Here is a 20,639-nt window from a genome sequence, read left to right on the forward strand (position 1 = left end):
GGGTGGATGGATGCCGTAACATACGCTGTTGCCATGGTTTGTTGAATTTGAGTTTAATGACGTGTAAAAATGTTTTCACGGCTTTTGATTATATTTTACCTTAAGCGCCGCTAAAGTTTGGGTACCCCCCATATGCTCCCATCCAACACACACACCCATGTACATACATATACGTTTGAATATCCCTTCCGTTTGCCATTTGCAATGAATAATGTCAACGTCGCGTCTCTGTTTTGCATATGAATACCTTGTGGCATCATCGCTGATTAGCAACGGCGACTGACAATGGATGCTGGATGCCGTTTGGCTGCTGCTGCTGCTGCTGCGTGGCAGCGGAAACATTTTAATGACAATCCATGCCTCACTCCCACCGCCACCAAAATAACATCCATTACCCCTACCCCCACCCCTCCCCTTTTAACTGTCAGTTATCGTTTTCAGAGTATGTGTATATAAACATATTTGGTTTTTTCTGTTGTTGTGTTGTTGTTGTTGTGGTGAGGTGAGGCTACGCAAGGTTTGGCAGACATAATGCCTGTGTATGACTTAATTAAAGTTTGGAGTTTCGCGTTTTACATTAATTTTGATTGCTGCACATTGCAAAGTTATGCTGATGACAAACTTATTAAAGTTTTTCCAAGCGTAACGTAACGAAGGGGTTTCGCTTCCGATACCAAAGCTGCAGAGAACCCCGAAAAATATACAGTCAAACTTTTGCAACGCTCCTGCTGGCACACAACTATGGACGAGTAGTTATGCAATAATTCCGGAAAAGTGCCAGCAACACATTGCTTAGTTTTGCTTAGTTTATTTATTTCTATTTTATTATTTATATGAAATTGTTGTGTGAATTAAGCAGAAAATATTTGCATATACTTCCATAAATCCATAACCCTATCAACGCTACAGTAGAAAAGTATCTTAGTTAATCAAGTAATGAAGAATAAAATCCTCCACTAAGAAATATTCAATTTAGAGTAGCTTCACTGTAGCATACTTACCAGCGTCGCCGAAGATCAACATTCCGTATTTACTCTAATCAATTGCGATATCTTGTTGCCGCCCCGTCGAGTGTAACGGTAACTGGCATTGAATGGAAGGGCACACACAATGCTGGTTTGCTGGCCAAAATACCCGTACCCTCCACCATTCACATTGCTCAGCTGGCTAAGAAAATTATTTTTAATGCTTGTTGGCAATGCCAAAGTTAAGCACAAAAGTTTCCATGTTGTAAACAAAACAATGCGCTCTGTTGACAATTGTTCCCAGGCAGCGAGCCATCCAGCAAGCCATCTAGCCAGGCCAGCAGCTGCTCATGCTTCTGGCTCCTGGCACTGGCTCTGGTTCTGGCCATCCCCCCCATTTGCTTCTTCCCCGTATTTGTGTGAGTGTTTTGACTTATTTAATGCTCGAGTAAACCTCTAAAAGAATGGAAATCAAAAAGGCATGACGAAGCTTTTGATACTCTTGCAGATCCATATTGCATATTACCAAGACAGCTCGATGCTTCCAGTATTTTTTTGTCATTATAGTGATCCAGCTACAGTGATCCTGAACTGAAGAACTAGCATAGCAACAAACAGACGGACGGATGGCATAGCTTTATAGAAAACATCTTCCCAAAATCGTTTAACCCTCTGCAAGGGTATATTTTTGCTACAGGAAAAAAAAACAATAGCACAAAGTCATAGAAAATACTTAGTAGATGGTAAATACGTGGAGTGTTTTGTACTTGTTGCATTACCCATGCCACTTACCACTTGGCGCCAGGCAGCTCCTTCTGTACGCTCTTCCTCTTGCTGCCGCAGACGCCGCATTGTTTCTGATGCTAAATGCAGTTAAGTGTAGTTGTGGGGGCTGTGGCAGGCGCAGGTGATATTATTGACCAAAGTTAAACAATTGCAAACAGTTACAAGTCACAACAATTGCGACACTTTTTAGTTTTCCAACTCGCTGGCGCTGGGGCCTGGTTAGGGCTTCTGTGTTGTGTTCTGTGTGTTTCTGTGTGGTATTTTCTGTGGTGCCGTTTGCTGTGTCTGTGTGTGGCATGTTCTTGTAATACCTTATCAAATATAAATAAAGACACTTTGTGCGGGCTTAGGGCTTACCTTTTTGGGGTTTTTCCCTGTTGCTTATTCTGTTGCAAAAAGTTAATCAAACAAACTTTCTACCGGGGAAGCAAGTGCACTTCTAATGCAGATGCTATCACTGAAAATATACCATTTACACGTTTATAAATTGTTTTTAAATTGATTTTGCAATTTACTGAAATATAACTATCGCTATATCTCTCTATCTCTCACTCATTCTGTGCCTGCAGTTTGGGGCATATTTAAAAATGGTAAGCCAATGCCCATCTCTGTGCTATTTATTATGCCTTGCTACTGTTGCTGCAGCCAAATATCTTTCTTGTGGAGCCCCCCTTTCTCGGTCAAAGAGACAATGGAAAATTCCGAAACGTATTTGATGCACACAGAGAATGGCTTAGACAATGGCACAGGTAGCTTAGGTTAGGTGTGTATTGGTTCATTAATTTCCACAAATGAAGCAACTGCAAATCCATTCGCCAGCTTCGGGTAATAATCAACCAGCCATTCAACAGATAAAGGTAGCTTAAAATTTCCAATTTCCAGTTGCTATTCAGCACAGCCAACACACACTCAAAGTCATTGAAGGGGGAAATGAACACACAACATAGTCCATAGACGTCCATAGATACATATGTACATAGTCATACGTAATGGACAGTCCTTTTTTGCCGCTCCAACTGTGACCAACAACAACTTATTGCGGTTACAAATTGTGGCAAAAGCTATCAATGATATTATCAACAGACAGACAGACAGACGGAGAGAACTGGGAAGAGTAGAACAGAAACCTAAGCGGAACAGAGTCCAAAACCCCAAATCGAAACGAACGTATGCAAGCCCAATTACATCCGGTTGCAGTTTCAATTTCAATTTGCCGTGGCCAACGACGAACAATGGCCAATGGGTTAGGATGGTTAGTCTGCTGTGTGGGCCCCCCCGCCCAAAAAGGGCCAAAGGATATAAAGCCCAAAACGCCTCTGGCATGCACTGCCGGCACTGCTGCCGTTGCTGCTGCTTGGCATAATATTAATTTAAATTAGACAAAATACCAAAGCCCCCAGGTATGCCCTCTGATGTGGTGATGTGCGCCATGCAGTGCCCTGTGGGGGGTGCGCGGTGTATGCAGGCTCCAAATGCAATTTTGGCATTTTGGTTGAGTGGGTTAGGATGGAGAGCAGTTAATAATGGCTGTGCACTGCACTCTATGTGACCTGTGGGAGCATCAAATTTACTGAGCTCCAAATTTTTGGTTTCTTTTCAAATTTAAGTAAAGACAAAAAAAAAGGATTTTGTATTTATTAAGGAACCCTAAAATACGAGCATTTAGCAATTCGTGTTTGGTATGATGGTATTTAATAATTCATAGAAGTGGGTAACATTTAAGTCGTGTGCCCGCACAACTACTCGTATTTGGCGTTTTGTCTGGTGTAGCGTGAAATTTCTAATTTGCCAATGCAATTCTATATTTTGTATAAGGGCAACGCAACCGGAAATTCCGACTGACCTGCCTAATTATCCAGAAAATGCAGTTAATACGACAAAATAAAAGGAACAATGGCAACATATGGGGGGGAGTATGCAAACTGGGAAGAGAGAACTGCTGTTGTGTGCATTTGTTTATTTGAAAATTTGGAATGCATCACTTAATTGCATTAATATACATCGATCTGACATATGCAAATATATTTTTGGGAATTGCCACAGCTGCCCTGCCCTGTCCTGTCCTGACCCCCTTCCCCCACCGATAGCAATGTTTTGAATATTCTCGCGTTCGCCACCAAAATTTGTCTGGCTTTCAACAGTTTTTTTTTCTTTTTTTTTGTGGTCGCCATGAAATTAGCAAGCCAAATTGCTGCCATTGACGGGTCAGCAAATTTTTCTTCTAATAATAGAGTTGTTGCCAATTAACACGCCGGCACACCACACACACACAAACAAAAACACACACAAGTACGCGATAAGGAGCACGAGGAGGGACACACCCGTACGTCCACGCATGCAGAAGACCGAAACAGATTTCCGCTTCCGTTTTGCATTAGTCGCTTCATGGAACTACGTATTCGGGTGACGTTCGTTGCTGCCGCACATAATTTATGGAAAATTGTTTGCATTTAATTGCATGGTTTAGCCCCCATGTTGTTCTTGTTGCCCACATTGTTATGCATAATTCATTTGGGTGTGGAGCTGGTCATGTGAATGGGTGGGGTGTTGGGTGTTGCAAGTGAGTGATGAATTCGCTCTAATTAACTGCAACTCATCAGCTCATTTATCCAATGGCCTGTCTAGTCGTCCAACGAGGTACGAGATATACGTACACACACCCACACATCCATTTGTACGTGTAGTTGTACCATTTATGGCCGCTGTCTCAGCTGACAGCTAAATGCTTGGCCAGTGTGGACAGACTTTGGTTTGGTTAATAATGCAGTATTTGATGGACGGCTTTATTAAGATTGATGGGAGAATGCATGTCAATGTCAGCACAAAAAACAAATTTAAAACTCAAAAACTACAAATAAATCTAATAATTCATTTTATCAATGTTATTAAAGGTCACAAATATTTTATATTTTATACAAGTGTTACCCTACAGCAGCTTGGAATTAAATTTCACGATAAACTACGTTTTCCAACACTGGATGTGCCATTGTCAAATTAGTAAAAGGAACCTTTTCAGCGTTTAACTGGTGATAAATTAATCTGTTTATTCTCATTATTCAACTGAACAGGGGCCAGAATCGAATTTATTTCTCGGCTACACGAAAGTTTTCGGTTTATTAGCCAAAGCAAGTGCATTACACCGCATAAAAAACAATTGCATTGACAGAAAGCACGCCACCGAAGTAAAAGCTGAAAGCATATAAAGAAAATTAAAACAAAAAAAACTAATCGTGCAAACGAGATGAGCGATTCGCAAGTTAATTTGGGAGAGTTCGCCGAGGCCGAACGCATCTGTGGATGGATTTTGGACCTGTGCAACAAGGAGGATCGCCCCGTGGCCATGCTGGAGCTTTGCGAGCGTCGCAAAAAAATCGGAACACTCGGTCCGATGCTGTGGCAATCGTTTGGTGCTGTGTCCGGCATTTTGCAGGAGGTGATTGACATGTATCCGGCAGTGTCGGCCAACAATCTGGATGACCAGCAGTCGCAGCGCATTTTTGCTGCTCTTGGCCTCTTCTTGTCCATGGCCAAGCATCCGAGCACTGGAGTGGTGCTGATGCGCACCCAGTTCCTGTACTTTCTGGTGCCGCTGCTGAATCTGACCCAGAAAACGCGCCCCATCGAACACTTGCGTCTCTCGGTGCTGATCATCATCTGTGGTCTGCTGAAGAGGAACACAACGGAGATCATTTGTTACACAATTGCCGCAGAGCTGATCCCTCAGCTACTGCGCCAGCTGGAGCTCGGTTCGAGTATGTGCAAAATACTCTCTTCGTTCATTCTATACCGCATCCTGGACAGTGCGGTGGGCCTGAAGTTTGCCACCCGTCGTCTGGCCCGTCGCACCCATCTGATCCACACTTTGGGCCGCGTCATCCATCAGCAGACGCTGGAGCCGGATCCGCGTATTCTGAAGCATGTGCTGCATATCTACACGCGTCTGGCCGACAATCCCCAAAGCCTCGAGATGATCCAGCTGCATTTGCCGATGCAGCTGCGCAACGGCTTCTTTTGCCTGGACAATTTTCCCATTTATGACACCGTCAAGTCCGACCTGCAGGCGCTCAATCAGAAGGTGGCCATTAATCCCATTAACAGTAAGTATTTGCATGGGATTTTTACCTGCTTTCGAAGAGCTCATTATTTTTTCCATTGCAGTGCACATAGAAGAAGCCTTTTATTCAATTAATTGACGCACTCGGCCAGTTTAAACCTCGACAAGTTTACCTTTTTTTTTGTACTCAACCTTCATGTAATTTGTCTTGAGAATATACTCGTGTGTCCCGACACCCAATCGTATCAGGGGCCGGCCCTGGCATCAGCATGTAAATTGCATTACCTTTTTCTCATTTTTGTTTTTGTATGGATTGGGGAGGGATCGCTCGAATTGGTTTGCCTGGAGGGGCATCAAGTTTGCGTAATGCAATAAACAGCTCGTAAATATTTTGATACCAATTTTCCAGCGTAATTGACTCAACGGTACTTTGAATGTCAAACAATAAATTCAATTACCAATCCATAGCCCCAAATGTGGACCCCACTCTGTACCACACACACACACACAATCTGAAGACACATCAGTGAAGGGAATGGGGTAGCAACGCTTAACCCTACCGTGCACGTGCTACGGCTCCGTTCTGACATGGATATGCCGAAAAATCCTCGAAGGATGAAAATGGGACTGAGACTGGGGGGCTGCTGTAAAACCAAAGCAAGCGGAAAATCAACGCACAAGTCGATAAACATTTGTATGAACAGCCAAAGAAAGCAGAGAGCAAACAGCCCGGCCAAAAAGGAAAACCAAAGAATCAGTTTTGTAGTTGTACGCAGTGAGCGGGGCAGGGGCAGACGCAACACCCAGGGTTGATCGCTGCCACAGCGTAAAACAATTTCATATAAAAACAAATGATTCGTGGGTCGCACATAAACAAAGCGTATCACAAAGCTGGAAGGGGTGAGTCATGCCATATACTTAGAAGGGGTAGAACCAAAGAACAATATAAGAATACTTATATTGTCTTTGGTAGAACGATTCCGCGGCCAGATCAGAGCTCTGGGGAAACGTCTGGCAAGAACTGAAAGGAAGAATAATATGTTAATCTTTCCAAGGAATGCTGGTGATAGTGCATATCCGTAAGGCTAAAATATTACAAAAGAATATGCCAAGCCAAAGCGGTTAATAGAAATATTTATTAAGGTACTGAATTTTTATTTTTTTATTATTTAAGCGTCGAACCCGTACATACAAAAATAGTAACAATAGTATATAACCAAACCCCCGTTCTATACGAAACGAGGAGATTTACAAAAATAACTTATTCTCCTATTGGTTGGGGTACTTTATATTTCGCCAATGGTTTTTGGCAAAGCGAACTCTAATATCCGGAATGCTTCTAGGAAGCCTTAAGATAAAGAAAAATATATTTAAATTGAAATTTGGGAAATATTCATATAGATCTTTGAAATGAAAGTAATATTTCAATTGTAAATAATTAGAGCGCTCTCCATGGACGCTCGTAGAATGAGTGCTTTTCCAGTCAGATAAGGCCAAAGACTGAATGAACGAAAGGGATAGAAGATTGCTTTATATGTCGTTTATTTAGTCTGTGTCTTATACTTGTAATCTTCCACCTTCTGGTATGCTCATATGTAACACTATCTCCTGGTATGAAAGATCACCCCAAAAGCCAACAGTCCAGTCCAGCTAGCCCACCTAGGTAGTGAAGAGAAGAGGATAAGAGAATTCCCGAAACCCCTTCGGGGAGTACCGTTTATGGTGCACAAATTGAAATTTATAATAATGTTGCAGCCATGTATAACCAGAGCTTCGGTTTTATCGAGGACCACCACATACACAAAAATAAATAAACAGAAACAACAGCCAACAGCACGGCGATGAGGGCAACAACAATGACAGTCAAACAATGCAAAATCAATTTAAATTTTCATCTCTCCAACACACACAGCCGGGCTGGCTGGCTGGCTGGCGGAAGAGGGAGGAAACGAACGGTCGTGGAAAATGGGGAGGGAGGGAGGAAAGCGCACACAAAATGGGTGAGAAAATCAGTAAAGCAACCGCAATCTCTTACCAAATTGTTTCGAGGGTGCCGTGCCGTGCCGTGCCCTCGATTTTTCCTCTTCTGCCGCCACGCAACTCAATCATAAGTAAATATCTCAGGCACACACACACACGCACGTGAAAATAAATATAAAAAAAAGGAAAAAAAAGCAGAGGGGCAGAGGGTTACCTCTCGGAAAAAGTGGCAGGCAGGCAAGCTTATTATGCCCTCGGGTGAAATATAAGCGGGAAAATGGAGCAGCACAGCGCAGCGCAGCGGCTGGGCGAATGGGTAAAGAAGTATCGGGTTGGCAGGCAAGACACGTTCTAATAGATTTTTCCAGCCTCTCGCCTTTTGACGCTGCCAGGCCATACAAGTTACACATGTTGCTTTTGTTTGGCTTCCTGTCACACACACACACACACACTCTCACACCAAAATCCTTGGGCACACGCACACTCTGAGACACTGGCAGACATTTTGACGTGGCAAGTCGGCGGCTGTGCTGGGCTGTGCCTCCCAATTTAAGGCCCTAAATCCTTTATTCAATTTTTAGCCCGATGAGCATGCAGCGCGATAAGCGCGTCACTGGCAAAGCCAAACGGATTTTGAACATAAATAGGCATTGATTAGGGACCACGATAAGCCATATCTCTGAAAGTGGAGTGAGAGAATTACATATAAATCAGGTAAAACACACACACACACACACACATCAATCTAATCAAATTGTTGGCAATTGACTGGCAAGCAAATATGAAAATTATGCCATTGGCGTCCAACCGGCAACAATGACGGGCGTCGCCTGGCCTCCAACTGGCAATCGACTGGAATCGACTCGAATGGAAGCTGCTGCTGCAATTGACAGGCTTAGACCGAGCGAAGATGAGCTGGATGGGCACAGGAAGAGAGCTGGAAGCTGGGAGCCGGAAGCTGGCACACAACTAATTGGACATCCGTTTTCCTTTGCGATTATCGACTCGGAATAAGGGCAAGGGCAAGGTAAAGGTAGCCGCTCAAGTATTCTTACCATCTGCACTTCCCTTGTAAATTTTGTGCCACGTTATTAACGCCAGATTGAGTGAATGCCCGAGACGGAGGGCGGCAGGAGGCAGGAGGCCAAGACGCTTCTCGCCAGGAAGCGCTGCTAAAAGGTCGCCATGACTCCAACTCCAACATCGACTCCGACTCCGACATTGACTGGATTCTATTTAGCTGCAAGCTCGTTGTCCATGCCCGTGGGGAGCAGCACAAAAGCGAACGTTCAAATTGCCGGTGTCGTTTGGCTTGATTTAATTGAAGCCGATTACACAGCTGGATATGGCAGACCCGGCCAATCCCAGACACTGCCGCCAGCTGGCAGCCTCATTAGATCGATCCGTGTCCATGTCTGTGTCTGCGTTCGCGTCCATCTCCTAGTCCAGTTAATAAACGTGGTCCCGCTGTGATGACAACCCAGCAGTTGATGTAATTTCCCTTAGCGCTTGAATCTCATGTGCTAAACTTTTAAGTTGCACAAGCACAGCCGTTCCCTAAGCCGCTTAGTCGGAGATTTACCAGCGTCCACAACAAAGGCATGACAAGATCAATGGCCAGGCCAGGTCGTCTCCTCCTGCAAGTAAAAATCAAAAGTTTTCTCAATGGCAACCACTTCAAAAGCCGCCTTTCAAGTGCTGCAGTCACTGATTGTTTGTCACCTGGTCCTGAACTCGGGCGGCATTCATTAGCTGCCCGCATGCCACGTCCCGGCTGCCTGCCCCCACACCTTTTAAGTTGAGCACTCTTAAGCTAAATTAAGTTTTGATAATTCCTAATAATCTATTCAAGTAAGTTTTCAGAAATGTTTGTTCACTTTGCCGTCGCATCGAGTGGTGTGGCTTGTGGCTGTGCCAATGAGGAAGGGACAGAACCAAGGGAGTTGCTAGATGAGGTGGGCTTTTGTTGTTCCTCCTCCAGCCGCTCCCCTGCGACACACAACGGCCACAGTCAGTGCAAATTGAATTTTGAAATTTTCTTAGATTTGAATTGTTAGATAGCTGGCGACTTATTAGAATGGAATACACAAAACCACACGCAAAAGTTTTGCGGTGTGTCCGCCGCCTAGGCTGCACTGAACAAAATCGCTTATAGCCAAGATTAAAGATTCAAAGGGCAACCGGCGGGGCGGTGTTGCGCAGCTAGCAGTGAGACTCATTTGATGTTTCCGAAGGTTTTAATTGCACAATGACAATGCCTAGAGAGAGTGGCACAATTATTGCAATGATTTCAAGTGCTTTACAAACAGTACTTACATGTATGTAGATGTACATATGTGTATGTATTATACTGCGTAACCTGATATCTTAAGTTCTGAAAATAATTGAGGCCAATGATTGATTGCGCTGTATTCTTCCTCGTATTTATTATGCAAGTAAAAGTACACAGATAATAACTTCTTAAGAATTCCACGCAGTATGGACATATGCTGAAAATAATTATGTAAATACATATGTACATATGTGTGAGTATGAACCACTTGCCGCCGAAGGAATGCAAGCAGTTTGGTCCGATATTCTCCTTTAATACCAATTTCACTGATATTTTTCCTATTTTAAGTGATTTACATAATATCCGCCTGCACAGATTTTACACACGACGCCAATTAACACAAACAAACAATAGAAATCTGCAAGCTAGAATGTCGATAGGCATAATCGATCCAGGCAGACAGTTATCGAGAGCTGCCAACTTGTTTTTCTCTTGTAAAACGCGGGTCAAAACAACTTAAGATATTTTATGGTGCATTATTTAGTTGAGTCGCGTGGGATTTCTCGCCGTGTAATGGCTTTGAAAAACTTTGCAGCAGCAGCAGCAACTATTGTTGAAAAGTTTTCAATTGAGAATATTAATTTAGTCAATACATGTGGGTGCACGGGGAAGATCAGGCGGGCGGCAGCCAAACCAAAACAAACGGTAAAAGTTTTGTGGTTTCCACAACCGCCCCAAAAACCCAAAAGAGGCCAAAGCGAAGGCAAAGGCAGCTGAGCTCCGGCTCATCAGGCTGATGCTCTGGGGTCGACGGGGGCGACGGCTCACCTCAGGTAAGGTATAAAGAACTCTTGAGGGCGACAACGCGCCGGCATAATGTGGTTCTTGTGGCGCAATTCCTATTAGCAAGCGGAAGTATAATCAAGAACACACTTACTCCATCCACCCGAAACACACAGACATGCCAGCACCACCACCACCCAAGGCAAACCATCAGCGAGCAGCAGCAGCAACAGGAATAGAGTAGTAGGCGGAGCATGATGGCACACGCACTTTGGTCCAATTAGCCGTGTGTCCAACCAAATTGGCTGTGGGCCATGCTTTGTTGTGGCCGACAGTGTTGGGCCGCCATCGTCGTCGTCGTCGCCGTCGTTGTTGTCGTGTGCCACAAATGAAGTGGAGCCCCATCATCGGATGAGTTTTGGCGGATATTCTGCATACCAAGAGCCGTAATGCGGTCAGTTGTCACTTTGATCTGTTCGAAACAGGGAAAATAATGTGTACCAATCTTGTGTGTGTATATATGTATATACATATATAACAGAAATGGAATGCAGATCTTGTTCAGCCGCCGGGCACACTCCGTCTCCGGCTCTGGCAACGGCTCGACCTGGCTATCCGCACATGTGCACCTGGAGGGAATTAGCATACAACCAAACCATCCACCCGGCAACAGTGGGTGGCGGGGGGGCAGGTTATGAACATTGCGCTCATCATCAATGGCTGCAGGGCAAACTGAAGCAGCGGCAAGCGGCAGACGGCAGCTGTTCGGCCAGGTCGCCCCATACCCATATCCAGCACAGGCCAAGCATGGCCCACGGTGGATCTGTGTCCAAAAAATGTTTTCACCGGCATTTGCATGGTAAAACGGCAACATGGCCATGGTCATCGTCAGCTCCGAGTGTTGTACTACACTCAAAGTCCATTCAATCACACACACCATATACATACTCCGTATACCCGCTTGGGGACGGTAGAATCAAAGGATGGATGCTACGTGGATGCAAAGCCCGAGTAGCAAAACCTAAAACCCCAGTCCCTGTGCCTGTTCCTGTCCCATTCCCTGGCGCTGGCGCTGGGTCGCTGCGGACATCTTTGCCCAGCGGTAACAACTGTCCAATGCAGAGGCTACTCAGCTCACATTTGCTTTGTTTCACCATCCATCGTCCATTTGTCCAGGCGCAGGCAGGGATACAGCATACATACATATGAACATATGTGCATATGTGTGCGTGTGTCCATGTGGGAGCGGATGTTGGATAGGTGGATAGGAGTGGTCCGAGCGTAGCTTGTTTCCGGTACGGCACGCAGTGCAACACAACACGACAAAAGAAAAGCAAACTGGCGCCAGCAGTAAATTGAACTTTTGCATTTCAAGTGAAATCGCTCCAACAAAGCTTCAATGCTCCCTCCCAGGGCATCATCCCAGCAGCTAGAGCCGGAGCCGGAGCCATTTCCATCTCCCTGCGCACTGGATCCAAACCAAACCAAATCAAAATGTTGAAACAAAGGCATTCCAATGTAATACGCATGAAGAACAAAAAAAATAGAAGCTGGACCAGAAATGCGACTACCCAAATACCAAGGCAATGAAGATGTTGGAATCTTTTTCAAATTGAAGGTTCATTTGTTTGCCATAGCTGCGCCACCATGCAAATGCCGGTGAAAACATTTTTTGGACTCTGAAAAGAGAATCTCCTTTGTCTGCTCTTTGCTATAATCTGCGTTCTCCTTATACACATCTGGTGAGCCTTGTTTGTTTTTTCACTTATTTGGTTGTCAAATCACCATTCAAAATTGTAGTCCAACACCTATGAAGAGACGAAACAGGCGTAGTCCCGCTTCTCTTTCGGATTGTCAAGCGGCCGTCAATCCGAGCGGAGCCTCTGGAAGAAGCGCCAGCACCAAGATGTCTCGTCGGCGGCCAAAAAGTTCCACATTTCAAGTCTTTCGTGCTGGTGGTCCCAGCACCAGTCGAGCCGCCAGCAATTCTTCAGATGGCAGCCACAGCGATTCCACAATTTGCACATCTATTGCGAATCAGAATAGCATGTGCTACATGCATAACGATATGGGCAATCGTCGGAGGAGTCCGCTTTCGCCGCAGGAGACGGTGGCCAAAAATCGCGACAATATACACAGACTCGAGACGATCGTCGTGAGCCAAGAGATTCGCATTTGCGCCTTGGAAAAGAACTTCCACGATATTTGTAATGCGATAATACCGCAGAAGGCCCACAAATATGCAAGTCGCCCCACCTCGGCTGCATCAGATTCTGATGGCAATGCCAGAGGCAGAATCAACGATTCTCCATCTACTTCTCACGCAGCTAAGCATCGCCGTAGCCGACATATCTAGCAACACAAAGGGGCAAAGAAAAGCGAATTAAAAACAAACTTAAAAGGGACTAGTCCGGCTGAGCTCTTGTGCAACTTTGAATCAAGATTATCCCATGGTTAGTTTACCAATTTAGCCTTACCTTACTAAACCCAGCCAAAGCGGTAAATTATTGTCTATTATAATTCCACAGAGTCCCCTTCACCATCCAAAGAAAGTCTTAAACCAGCTGAACGTGCGAGTTGCGTGCGAGTTTCTGCAACCGAACTTTTTACTTTACGATCCTTGTCCGCTTGATGTTGGTACGTACACCTAAAATTTAGACCTTTATATTTCGAAAATAATATTTCGTTTCTTCTATTTTATGGTTTCTCTTTACTAACTTTTCAGCTTACACCCTTTACAGAAGCGCCCAAAAAAAAGTTAGCACTCTAAACGCGTTTACTCATATTTAAGATAGCAACGGGCAGCAAGAGCTGAAAGAGGAGGAGAAGCATAAGCCAGATTAAGTCTATGGCCACGCAGAAACCGCAAATACCCTCCCAAAGAGCACGGCGCGGACGCATTCAAAAAGCACTCACAGCAGCCAAAAGTAGGGCCTAATGGATCCATAAGACCTGCAGCCAGTAACAACATAATTCCGAGAAATACAAAATGCATTTGAATAGAGGATGCATATTGCAATGCATTGCGCTGCTGATGACTCTAAATCCTGATGTTAATTTGGCACCCGGCCCCATCTCCATTCTAAAAAGAAGTCCCCCAGCCATAAGGCCGAATTCAACAGAATTTAAAATTTTCTATAAACCTGCTAACTGGCTGCTCGTGGTCTCAGCACAGTCCACTGAACAAGGCGCCACATCAATAAGAATATTTAATATTGCTAATTGCATTATGCAGACACTAAGCAGTCGATTGATCGTTTGGGGAAAACGCGTGGCCAGCTGACAGAGAAAACCCCCAGCCAGCCACATGAACTTGTGAGCCAGCAAGAGCTGCATGCGGCTTAGTGGGCGATAAGGCGATACACAATAAGCGATTCCATCGATATGCAATCAGTCATAAGACTTGGAAGCTCCCGACGAACATGAACCTATTATGTAGATAAGAATTCGAGCTATAAAAGAGACCCGACGCGGTCATTAACCATTCACAGTCTACCCACCAACATAGTGAGCAATCGAAATGGCTTCCCAACTCTTCCTTGTGGCCCTCCTGGGCATCGCCCTAGTGAGCGCTACACCAGTGCCCCAGCAGGCTGGCAGTGCTAATTTCTCCTCGGCAATGGCCCGTTACTTGGAGGCCTTCAGGAGCATTATGCCTGCGGCTATGCCCCCCGACATCCCCGTGCTTGCTCCTATTATTAATACCTTCACCGGCTACAACATCTCCACCGACGACTACAGCCTAGTTGGAAATACCAGCAACATCCGTATCGAGGGCCTGAACAACTTCAAGATTCTGAGTGCCAGCGACTACGGCACCACCGGCGAGGCAGCCTACGACGTGATCTTCCCCAAGATCCAGATTCTGGGATCTTCCGAGGTCGAGGGTTGGATCAACTTTGGCGGCTTCCATCTGCCCATCCGCCAGCGCGCTGTGATCAATGAGGCCTTTGTGGATCTGCGCTTTGTGGGCAGCTACTCTTTTGCCAATAGCCTGACCAACTCCTCGGGTCTGCGCATCGTCGACTTCAAGCTGGCCATCTATCTGGCCGACGTTCAGTTGGACAACTGGAACACGCTGTGGAACATCTCCACCAACAACTTCTGGAACCGCTATAGCAAGCTCTTCCTTTCTCTTGGTCTGGAGGAGATCCAGCCACAGATCACCGACTACTTGTACCAGAACCTGCTCGTGCCGAAGATCAATGAGATTCTCGCCAACGTTAGCATGGAGGAATTGGTCAACTACTACCAGTCGCAGGCCCAGCTCTGGGAGAATGCCAACTGCCACGCTTAGATATCTCCCTTATATCAATCATATAAATATAAATGAGCAATTCAAAGCAGCAATTAAACTTTCTTTCTCCATTTAATAAAGTAAAGTAAAGGCCAGTCCAACTTCAACTTCTATATCCGTCATTTACCATAATAACGACATTATCGCGACTGCTGGATATCAGCAGTGGGTGGGTGGAAAAGTCAGTGCCAGAGTCATATATTAATCTCAATTAATATTCAAAATATATGGTAAATCAAAACAGGAACGGAATTGGGATATTTACTCACATATATACCTATAGTCACCCGATTTTGATTCCCTTTGGCTATCTCGGATCTTCAGAATCAAAATAATTTGTTCACGTGTTTTTTTTGTCCAGTCGTTCCCGTGCTAAATGACAGCGTTATATAAATTCATCTGATCCTACCCAACTCAATTATCTTGCTTTTTAAGATTGAAGAATTTGACAACCAATTTTTTTAAATTAAAGGAATTGTAGCAAAGAATCGGGTTATAGTATGTGTTGGAAGCTGCTGAGCTTATTCGGCCACTCTGACTCCACATCTACCAATTACGACTCACCGTAGTTCGATTTTAAAATAATTTTTTATTGTTAGATGGTTAAGAGGCCGTGACCGTGAACTTCGATTTAGGATGTTTAACTGTACAAATTTTAGTTTAGTTTTGTTTATTTCATAAACATATTCCTAACGCTACGGTATTGCTACTTTATGTTGATGCGTTAGCCACAAAGGGTTCACATACATAGATATATTTCAATCAATATGATTTACTTATTCTATTACAAATTTTATAAATATTATATTTATATATTAACATTTATTTATGGTTCTATTTTTATACCCGTACTCAAAAAAGAGTTAAGGGGTATATTAGATTTGTGGTAAAAGTGGATGTGTGTAACGCAGAGAAGGAAACGTTTCCCACCCCATAAAGTATATATATTCTTGATCAGCATCAATAGCCGAGTCGATAGAGCCATGTCTGTCTGTCCGTCTGTCCGTCCGTCCGTCTGTCCGTCTTGTTTGACGCCTGGATCTCAGAGACTAAAAGCTAGAGGAACCAAATTTTGTTTCCAGACTCATGTGATATCACACTGCTACAAGTGTATTTCAAAATTTCGCCACGCCCCCTTCCGCCCCCACAAAAGACGAAAATCTGTGGCAGGCACATTTTTAAAGATACGATAAAACTAAAAACGCATTATCGTAGAGAATGACCATATTTACCAGACTGCCGAATCTGAATCAGATCGGATCAAAAGTATAGCCAGAATGAAGAAATTAATTTTCAGTTGCTTTTTTTAATTCTAAAATTCTAAAAAATCATATGCTAGGGTAAGAGTCGCGTCTTTACAAGCGACTCGCACGTTCCTTCTCGTTGTATTATTAATTTTATTTATTTAAAATTATTTCTTTTATTTCTATTATGTATTTTTAAGTTTTTGTTTTGTAGTTATTTTTATTTTATTTATTTATGTTTAAGAGTTTTTTTTTTTTTTTTGGGTGTTTATATATATACTTAATATACTTAAATATACTTAATTTTAAGTAAACGAAAAGAAGTTGCGCGCTCGACTCCAATTCTAACTGGTAGCCGTTCGAAAATAATTTGACTGCGCGAGAAAAGGGCGAAGCACTGCAATATAAGAAGTAAGAAGGGTAAGGAAGGGTGTGCGTATATGTATGAATTGAGAGAATTTAAGAGAATTAGGATAGAAGATGCACGTATAAGAGACGAGATGATTGACTGTCTTAAGAGCTACTAAATTCTGCTGCTCCGAACTGTAACTGGTCATCTTTCCTCTGTCGCAATAATATTGCATTCGCAGATTAAAACATTGCGTATTTAACAGATTTTAAGTGGTAAAAAGTCTTTAGTTATCTATAAAGATCTAAGGATTCCATATGCTTTTTCGACTGATTTATTAATGTCAACGTTTGATTAAATATAAAACCCAAGTTATTAGCCGGATTAACATATTCAACAGGAATATTGTCAATGAATAATACTTGTAGTATGTCAGTGTGGAACCTATCTTTTACATATGACTTTAAATTTCGACTTATTTGGGGTTAATCCTAGGCCATTTGTGTTTTGCCCACTGACCTATATTGAATGCAACGAAGACAAATTAATTTTTAGAATTTCATACTATTTTATCTGTTTGCATACTTATCCTCTTTGAGTATCAGGCATAAAAATGGATATATTATTTCCACTGAAAAAAGAATTTCCCCCAGTGTTGCAGGGGAATTCAACTGAATTTTAAATTTAAATTAAAGCTCGGATCAGGCCACTGAAACTAGGGACCTCATCAATAAGAATATTCCAAGAACTGCTTCTGATATGGGAACAGAACTTACACGGCTTTTGATACTTGGCAGACATTAAGCAGTCGATGGATCGCTTGGGGAAAACGCGTGTCCAGCTGGCAGAGAAACCCCCGAACAGCCAGACGAGTCCGTGAGTCATGTGTGGGCGGCAAAAATATTAATGCGCCTTAATGGCGATAAGGCCAGACAACAACCGATCCCATCGATATGCAATCAATCATAAGACTTGAAGCTCCCATTAAACATAGAAACATTGGCTGAATAGATAAGAATTCGAGCTATAAAAGACACCCGACGCGGTCATTAACCATTCACAGTCTACCCACCAACAGAGTCAGCAATCGAAATGGCTTCCCAACTCTTCCTTGTGGCCCTCCTGGGCATCGCCCTAGTGAGCGCTACACCAGTGCCCCAGCAGGCTGGCAGTGCTAATTTCTCCTCGGCAATGGCCCGTTACTTGGAGGCCTTCAGGAGCATTATGCCCTGCGGCTATGCCCCCGACATCCCCGTGCTTGCTCCTATTATTAATACCTTCACCGGCTACAACATCTCCACCGACGACTACAGCCTAGTTGGAAATACCAGCAACATCCGTATCGAGGGCCTGAACAACTTCAAGATTCTGAGTGCCAGCGACTACGGCACCACCGGCGAGGCAGCATACGACGTGATCTTCCCCAAGATCCAGATTCTGGGATCTTCCGAGGTCGAGGGTTGGATCAACTTTGGCGGCTACCATCTGCCCATCCGCCAGCGCGCTGTGATCAACGAGGCCTTTGTGGATCTGCGCTTTGTGGGCAGCTACTCTTTTGCCAATAGCCTGACCAACTCCTCGGGTCTGCGCATCGTCGACTTCAAGCTGGCCATCTATCTGGCCGACGTTCAGTTGGACAACTGGAACACGCTGTGGAACATCTCCACCAACAACTTCTGGAACCGCTATAGCAAGCTCTTCCTTTCTCTTGGTCTGGAGGAGATCCAGCCACAGATCACCGACTACTTGTACCAGAACCTGCTCGTGCCGAAGATCAATGAGATTCTCGCCAACGTTAGCATGGAGGAATTGGTCAACTACTACCAGTCGCAGGCCCAGCTCTGGGAGAATGCCAACTGCCACGCTTAGATATCTCCCTTATATCAATCATATAAATATAAATGAGCAATTCAAAGCAGCAATTAAACTTTCTTTCTCCATTTAATAAAGTAAAGTAAAGGCCAGTCCAACTTCAACTTCTATATCCGTCATTTACCATAATAACGACATTATCGCGACTGCTGGATATCAGCAGTGGGTGGGTGGAAAAGTCAGTGCCAGAGCCATATATTAATCTCAATTAATATTCAAAATATATGGTAAATCAAAACAGGAACGGAATTGGGATATTTACTCACACATATACCTATAGTCACCCGATTTTGATTCCCTTTGGCTATCTCGGATCTTCAGAATCAAAATAATTTGTTCACGTGTTTTTTTTGTCAAGTCGTTCCCGTGCTAAATGACAGCGTTATATAAATTCATCTGATCCTACCCAACTCAATTATCTTGCTTTTTAAGATTGAAGAATTTGACAACCAATTTTTTTTTAATTGAAGGAATTGTAGCAAAGAATCGGGTTATAGTATGTGTTGGAAGCTGCTGAGCTTATTCGGCCACTCTGACTCCACATCTACCAATTACGACTCACCGTAGTTCGATTTTAAAATAATTTTTTATTGTTAGATGGTTAAGAGGCCGTGACCGTGAACTTCGATTTAGGATGTTTAACTGTACAAATTTTAGTTTAGTTTAGTTTAGTTTATTTCATAAACATATTCCTAACGCTACGGTATTGCTACTTTATGTTGATGCGTTAGCCACAAAGGGTTCACATACATAGATATATTTCAATCAATATGATTTACTTATTCTATTACAAATTTTATAAATATTATATTTATATATTAACATTTATTTATGGTTCTATTTTTATACCCGTACTCAAAAAAGAGTTAAGGGGTATATTAGATTTGTGGTAAAAGTGGATGTGTGTAACGCAGAGAAGGAAACGTTTCCCACCCCATAAAGTATATATATTCTTGATCAGCATCAATAGCCGAGTCGATAGAGCCATGTCTGTCTGTCCGTCTGTCCGTCCGTCCGTCCGTCTGTCCGTCCGTCTTGTTTGACGCCTGGATCTCAGAGACTATAAAAGCTAGAGGAACCAAATTTTGTTTCCAGACTCATGTGATATCACAATTTCACCACGCCCCCTTCCGCCCCCACAAAAGACGAAAATCTGTGGCAGGCACATTTTTAAAGATACGATAAAACTAAAAACGCATTATCGTAGAGAATGACCATATTTACCAGACTGCCGAATCTGAATCAGATCGGATGAAAATTATAGCCAGAATGAAGAAATTAATTTTCAGTTGTTTTTTTTAATTCTAAAATTCTAAAAAATCATATGCTTAAAAATGTGAATACTGACTGAGTACGGGTATAAGTAGAGTCGCGTCTTTACAAGCGACTCGCACGTTCCTTCTCGTTGTATTATTAATTTTATTTATTTAAAATTATTTCTTTTATTTCTATTATGTATTTTTAAGTTTTTGTTTTGTAGTTATTTTTATTTTATTTATTTATGTTTAAGAGTATTTTTTTTTTTTTTTTGTTTATATATATACTTAATATACTTAAATATACTTAATTTTAAGTAAGCGAAAAGAAGTTGCGCGCTCGACTCCAATTCTAACTGGTAGCCGTTCGAAAATAATTTGACTGCGCGAGAAAAGGGCGAAGCACTGCAATATAAGAAGTAAGAAGGGTAAGGAAGGGTGTGCGTATATGTATGCATTGAGAGAATTTAAGAGAATTAGGATAGAAGATGCACGTATAAGAGACGAGATGATTGACTGTCTTAAGAGCTACTAAATTCTGCTGCTCCGAACTGTAACTGGTCATCTTTCCTCTGTCGCAATAATATTGCATTCGCAGATTAAAACATTGCGTATTTAACAGATTTTAAGTGGTAAAAAGTCTTTAGTTATATATAAAGATCTAAGGATTCCATATGCTTTTTCGACTGATTTATTAATGTCAACGTTTGATTAAATATAAAACCCAAGTTATTAGCCGGATTAACATATTCAACAGGAATATTGTCAATGAATAATACTT

General features: G+C 43.0%; 3 protein-coding genes and 1 long non-coding RNA gene across 4 annotated transcripts; 3 read left to right on the top strand and 1 right to left on the bottom strand.

Moving 5' to 3' along the window:
* The first annotated feature begins 4,785 nt into the window (after nucleotides 1-4,785).
* On the top strand, nucleotides 4,786-6,075 carry LOC111077206 (CCR4-NOT transcription complex subunit 9). The gene is made up of 2 exons (XM_022371390.2): nucleotides 4,786-5,848; nucleotides 5,910-6,075. The coding sequence occupies exons 1-2, from the start codon at nucleotides 4,993-4,995 to the stop codon at nucleotides 5,942-5,944; spliced, it is 891 nt and encodes a 296-aa protein (XP_022227082.2). The 5' UTR covers nucleotides 4,786-4,992; the 3' UTR covers nucleotides 5,945-6,075.
* Nucleotides 6,076-6,993: 918 nt separating this feature from the next.
* LOC111077203 lies at nucleotides 6,994-10,466 on the bottom strand. The gene is made up of 6 exons (XR_005968645.1): nucleotides 10,376-10,466; nucleotides 10,102-10,274; nucleotides 9,508-10,043; nucleotides 8,841-9,422; nucleotides 7,369-7,464; nucleotides 6,994-7,305 (listed from the first exon to the last, which is right to left on the bottom strand). It is a non-coding gene; the product is annotated as an uncharacterized LOC111077203 (long non-coding RNA).
* Nucleotides 10,467-12,645: 2,179 nt separating this feature from the next.
* Nucleotides 12,646-15,250, top strand: LOC111077209. The gene is made up of 3 exons (XM_022371393.2): nucleotides 12,646-13,293; nucleotides 13,369-13,477; nucleotides 13,566-15,250. Exon 3 carries the CDS (start codon nucleotides 14,361-14,363, stop codon nucleotides 15,135-15,137), a length of 777 nt encoding a protein of 258 aa, XP_022227085.2. The 5' UTR covers nucleotides 12,646-13,293; nucleotides 13,369-13,477; nucleotides 13,566-14,360; the 3' UTR covers nucleotides 15,138-15,250.
* Nucleotides 15,251-17,822: 2,572 nt separating this feature from the next.
* Nucleotides 17,823-18,599, top strand: LOC121405535. The gene has a single exon (XM_041596381.1). It carries the CDS (start codon nucleotides 17,823-17,825, stop codon nucleotides 18,597-18,599), a length of 777 nt encoding a protein of 258 aa, XP_041452315.1.
* Nucleotides 18,600-20,639: the final 2,040 nt, after the last annotated feature.

This window comes from Drosophila obscura, unplaced genomic scaffold, assembly GCF_018151105.1.
Source record: "Drosophila obscura isolate BZ-5 IFL unplaced genomic scaffold, ASM1815110v1 contig_150, whole genome shotgun sequence".
Taxonomy (NCBI): Eukaryota; Metazoa; Arthropoda; class Insecta; order Diptera; family Drosophilidae; genus Drosophila; species Drosophila obscura.